The 6,024-nt window shown below is 34.8% G+C and overlaps 1 protein-coding gene across 3 annotated transcripts in view; it reads right to left on the bottom strand.

The window, feature by feature from the left end:
• Nucleotides 1-6,024, bottom strand: part of ATL1 (atlastin GTPase 1) — a 52,924-nt gene that overhangs the window by 1,709 nt on the left and 45,191 nt on the right. For 2 of the 3 annotated variants that reach the window (XM_081116286.1, XM_081116287.1), the window contains 3 exons: nucleotides 5,444-5,515; nucleotides 3,540-3,971; nucleotides 1,912-1,926 (listed from right to left, as the gene is read on the bottom strand). In XM_081116286.1, coding sequence (XP_080972412.1) covers nucleotides 1,912-1,926; nucleotides 3,540-3,971; nucleotides 5,444-5,515 — 519 coding nt within the window. The remainder of the gene's footprint in view (nucleotides 1-1,911; nucleotides 1,927-3,539; nucleotides 3,972-5,443; nucleotides 5,516-6,024) is intronic. The other variant, XM_081116288.1, reaches the window with a different exon arrangement.

Below are 6,024 nucleotides of genomic sequence, written 5' to 3'. Positions count from 1 at the left end.
TAAAAATACAAGAATACAGATTATAAAACATATTAAAAACACAGATGTAAACATTTTCCTTTTAAGTGTAATTAGTTTATGGTACTATATAAAATTTAGCAAGCTAAATTTGGAATCTATATCATTAATCTATATAGGATATAAATTAATAACTGATATCTTAGAACCCAAAAGTATTTTCAACTCTATAATGTGTATGTAACTACCTTTGTGGATTGATCTTCATGACAAATGTCTTATTGTCAGACTGCATTTCCTTTTACCTTGTATACTTCTTGGAGCATGTTGAGAACTTGTCAGTTTTAGAGGAATTATATGGGCTTGTAACTTCTGACTGTCGATAGCTACTTTATTGTACATAGCTAGACCACTTGTTATCAGGACTTCCTTATAGGTTTTTCAGAAAGGAGCCACTTTTATTCTCCATTATTTCCTGATATAGTCATGCAAATAAGCACATGTCACCCCTCCCTCCTTCACACTGGGGTCCCCCCCTCAAACATTTTCTTGCCTTGTTTCTATTAATTCCTATTTTAAAAACCTTATTCAGAAACATTACTTCAGAAAGCCTTTCATCATTAAAACTACCTCTGTGATTGTTCTTTGTATCTGTTTTACAGTGTTTGAATCAGGAATTTTACATACTGCTTTATATAAGTGTTCATAAATATTTTTATGTTCTCCCTCCCCCCCCCCCCCCCCCCGGACCTAGTGTCTACAATTCATTCCCTCTTCTGACTTTCACATAACGAACACTCACTTAAGACCGATGTATGTAATCCAGGAGTCTGTAAAAAAGTCTGAATATTTTTTAAAGCTGGATAAAAGCTTGATATTCTTTAAATAGTAATTGATTCCCAGGAAATACCATTAATTTTTATCTTTTTGAGTCTGTATGGCTACTTTGTTAAGTCTAATGGTACCATCTTTAGTTTTATGAATGCATATTGGTGCAACATGGCATTGTCCAAGTTCTATTATATTCTGATTCTAACACATTCAGTTTAATCCCTGTTCTCTTACATTTTTTTTCTTAAGTTTTGGTTTACAAAGTTGAAATTTATTTTTACTTTAGTGAATTTGTTTTACTGAATTTTATATAAAATAATTTCTTATTAACTTGTAAATATTAAGTGTATCATTGGTATTTGATTACAGGACATAATCCAGTCACATGTAGCAGCAGAAACTGAGGAAAGAATTGTGCTATCTCTGTAGTTGTCCAAGATCAGTTTTGCTTCCTGAACACAGTGACCTAAATGACTCCAGAGATAAATGTAACAAATGATTCTTTTTTGGAGGCTCAGATTCTTTCCTCAGATACAGAGTTTGCACATGTGGAAAGTGATAGAGTGGAAGGGTGGTGGGAGAAATGAACGCCAATTTATAGGTCATGTCTAAGGTATGCCAAGGAAGTTACGCTGCATACTGGCCTGGAACCTGCTTAAAGTGTATAGGTAACTGTCACTCAAAAGCCAACGTTAAAAACAACTTCTAGAGGTTGTAGCTCCATTTAAATGCTCTCCAGTAGTTAAGTTTCCTCAAGATTCATAACTCTACTTGTTTCATTCTTAAGCAGAGCAAAATACAGAATGTTGGAGCTTAGGAATTTTGAAATTTCCTACATGTTTAGGAAACAAAACATAAGATATTCATGATATTCATGATAATCTAATTTTGTTTCATATGCAGATCAAATCACATGATGTCTGGAATAAATTAAATATTGTTTTAAAACCATGTTAAAAATTCACAATTAAAATGATAAAAGCAAGGAGAACATAGGAGCAGAAGTTACCAAAGATTTTCTAATCTATATATATTTAGACATCCTTTAATGGCTAATCGGTTTATAAAATAAGAATATCATGATGTTTACAAATATATAGCTCTTAGAGAAATTTAACTTACCTCATTTGTGCTTCCCTGTGGCAAAGGCAGTTTAAAAGGGAGAAAAGAAAAGTATATATACAGTTTCATTAATAGCATTATGATATGCAGCTTTGTTTACAGTATTAATTTGTGAGCATTTAAGAACAAATACTCCTGCAAATTTTTTGTTTATTTTACATATTTTATATGAATCTTTCGAAGAACCCAATTCTGTATCCCTTATAGGTTTCAGCATCAAATTCTAGGAGGGCATTGGGATTTTCTTCACATAGCCCCTGTTATACGTTTTGAGGTTGAGGGGCTTTTTGAGACAGTGGCTCAGAGGATCTAGTTTTTAATTCATTTATTTTTTTAAATTCTCACCCAATTTTAAGAGAAAAAGGAAGGGAGAGAGAGAAACGGATGTAAGAGAGAATCATCAGTCGGCTGCCTCCTGTACGTGCTCCGACTGGGGATCGAACCTGCAACCTAGGTATGTGCCCTGACCGGGAATCTAACCCGAAACGTTTTGGTGTATAGGACCATGCTCCAACCAGTTGAGCTCTGGCCAGGGCTTTAATTCTTTCTTTTCCCATAGTGCTACCATTAGTTTATCTCAACTAGATTTTTCAAAGGCATATGATAATTCCATTAAAGTTGTGTTTCAAAGAGTATATATTGCCCTGGCTGGCGTGCCTCCGTGGTTAGAGCATCGGCTCGTGCACCGAAGGGTTGCCGGTTTGATTCCTTGTCAATGTTTCTCTCTCCCTTTCCCTTCTCTAAAAATCAATAAAACTTTTTATTTTATTTTATAGAGTATATGTAAGTATACCCTTTATGCTGGGAGAATTGTTACTACTTGCTGCTCCAGACCATAAATGTTCAGAAGTTTTAACTCCAAAATTTTCTGAAGAATCTCAACTTTAACTTCACTAAGTTCCCCTAAATTTTCATGAGGTAACTGGAGTCACTTCCAGAATGACATAGTGAGTTGATTATTGTTCTAGGTGTGTTTATAATTTTCTCCCCTGTCCATAATCAATTATTTAAACAATGGACCATGGTGAGCCTGACTCCCTAGGTTATGGTTAATTGGACCTTAAAGGACAACTGACTGATGAGCAGCTGATGAAGAGATTGACCTGGACTCATGTGTTAAGGCCTGGTGCAAATGTGTAGTTCAAATAAAGAATCTAAAGTAATCAGATGATGCTCTTAGGAGGTGGTACTCAAAGAGACAGTGATACAACAACTTACAATAGTGGTTCATATATGATCCTAACAAAGTCAATGCTGGTCAAATAATAGGTTGTAAGTATGAAGTAAGGCCAGCATATGATTGAATCATAATCAGCTAAATAGAAACAACTGTGTTTTCTCATACTTCTTTTAACAACTTTTAACTTTTAGGATAAGAAAAAATAAAAACACTTCCTAATCCATGTAGTTTTGAAAAATACTGGAAAACAGTTGTTGGGACTTCACACATTGTATTATGTAGTTAGTTGTTTGTATCTGGCCATCTTTACAGACTCTCAAGTTCTTGAAAACTGGGCCCCAAGTCATGTTCATCTGTTTATTTCCAACGTCTTAACATAATGTCCTGTATATCAATGGCATTCAAATGTGTGCTGAATTTAGTTGAAGAGAATTAAAAGTGTTCCTACCTGGTCCCACAAGGCTGCAGCCACCTGGTCTATTACAGCTCCCAGCTCTCGGTATTCTCCAGAGTACCGGATGTATGCCCAGGTGCACAGGGTGATAAGGGTCAGTCCCATTATCATATTGCACAGGCTAGCTATGATGTCCAAACCAATGAATCCAGTCACACCAGCAATCACATATGTGATAAAGATGACGACAAACAGTGTGGCTGGAGTACGAGCTGCATGGAAAATATTTTTGCTATCATTGTGCTTGATATACTGGATATAAAGTTCATCTATTTCATTCTCCAACTGCTGCAGGTAACGCCGGCTAAATTCCTCCCCACCCATCTTCTTCACCCCTCGGAACAGCTTCACAGATTCTTCCTTAAGCTCCAGATGTTTGGTCTGCAGGTCAGTAGGGGCCAGAAATGGTTTGTCACCACCACAAATCTGTATCAAAAGCAGAAGTATTGTTTATGCAATGCAGAGTAAAATTAGCAACTGTGTCAAACACTTTCACTTAGTTAAATTTGTCAGAACACATTAATAATCAAGGAGCCTGCATATATGTTTTGTCAACCCATATCTTTCCACAGTTTGTAACTATCAGGTATGACTATAAGAGGGACAGGTGCTTTATAGGTGACTTACATAAAGTCACTCTTAATGTTTATTTTCTTTTTGACATTGTAAAGAATATCGATAACTTAATTCAAGTTCCTCCAGATGAACAGGCATGACACAAAGTGAACTGCAAACTGAGTTCATTTACAGAATGCATCCAAACTGAAGAAAACTAGTCCCGTTAGGAAATTTTCTCTAACTGTACTGAAGTAATTTTGACCAATGAAGTTTAATTTAAAACAAGAAGTTCTCTGAAGCTCTAAAGTAAAATCATTTAAAGTTTTCTTTGTCAGTTTCACTGTTGTTTCAATGGAACCCATTCAGTATTTTCTTCAAGAGGCTAAATGGAAACATTAAATGTTCGTGGACCACGTTTTTCATTTTCTTAAGAAGTTACGAGGGAAATCTCACTCATGCCCATTCACTTTGGTCATTTGAGATTTAACTATATAGAGGATACTCTTATTCTAATTACCCCTTAGTTATGTCATAAACACCATTTCATATACTGTATTTTCGACTCTAGGACTCCATCAATTTTGAATGTAATTTTGATTTTATAACATTTTCAGGGGGAAAATGGCCCATCAGAGTAGATGTACACAATAATTATTAGGTGCATCCTCACTGAGAATGTTAAAAAGAAAAAATATGGTATGTAGAAATACTGGCCCTTGAGGTTTAATTTCTCTTTTCCTAACAGGTTTTTATATTTAAGATAGAAATTCTGGAACTGTGGAATAAAGGAAGGTGTAGTGGAGAGAGTAGCATGTTATTTCAGCCACTGAATCTTATAAATTAGAAGCTCTGGCAAAAAAAATAAAAAGTAAATAAAAACGTGTATTAAATATAGACGTAATGCCCGGCCGGGCGTGGCTCAGCGGTTGAGTGTTGACCTAGGATCCAGGCGATCAGGGTTTGATTCCTGGTCAGGGCACATGCCCAGGTTGTGGGCGAGGCAGCCGATCAATGACTCTCTCATCATTGATGTTTCTATCTCTCTCTCCCTCTCCTTTCCTCTCTCTGAAATCAATAAAGATATATTTAAAAATATATATATATATGTATATCGAAGTAACATTTAAAATATGTTGAAAACTGTGCATACATAGTGTTCTGTTCTTGGTTTCTTTGAAATATTTTAGGAATACAATAAACAAATGTGGTACACATAGGCTGAGAAGATTAAATCAGAGCCCCCTCTTTCCTGTGTATACAGTATAACTGGCAAGAAAAAGGAGTGAGCTCATGGAAGAAATACAGATTTTATTTAAAACATTTAAAATATAATTTCTTACCTCTTCCATTTTTTTGTTGTATGTATCCTTGGCATTTGCCACGGCCGCTAAATTGTTAGCTTCTGCTGTGGCCTTTGAATAAAGTACAAAATTCTATGTAAAATGAAATTCATACTAACTTACACAGGCAGTTCTCATTTCATTTATAAGCATGTGCAAGAACTCAAGGTCATCAAATAATTTGAAATCATTGAAATATTTCCACTACATTTTTAAAAATTAGTAAAACTAAAATTTCAAAATGCATAATACACAGATGTTTACTCAATAAACTGTAGTTCTAAAATGAATTTTCACTTGGAAGAATTTTTTCTCTTAAAAAATATTTTTAAGCCTCTCACCAGATTGGGCAGGGAAGGCGAATCTATCAATCTGAACACATGGGAAATAATATATATTACATTTTATATATACTAATATATACATATGTCAAATTTACGGACTGTTACTGATAAAACAATGTATCTGAACAAAAAGGAACTATTAACGTAAAGAAATTTTTTAAATAAGTAAGGAAAAGGCTAGTTTCATCACCTGTTTAAAACCCGGACCTGCTCTTTTACTTCTTGTTACATGTGTGA

This window comes from Miniopterus schreibersii, assembly GCF_964146895.1.
Source record: "Miniopterus schreibersii genome assembly, chromosome: 1".
NCBI lineage: Eukaryota > Metazoa > Chordata > Mammalia > Chiroptera > Miniopteridae > Miniopterus > Miniopterus schreibersii.
Note: the sequence above shows the minus strand (reverse complement) of the source record. Positions and strands in the feature narration are given on the sequence as shown.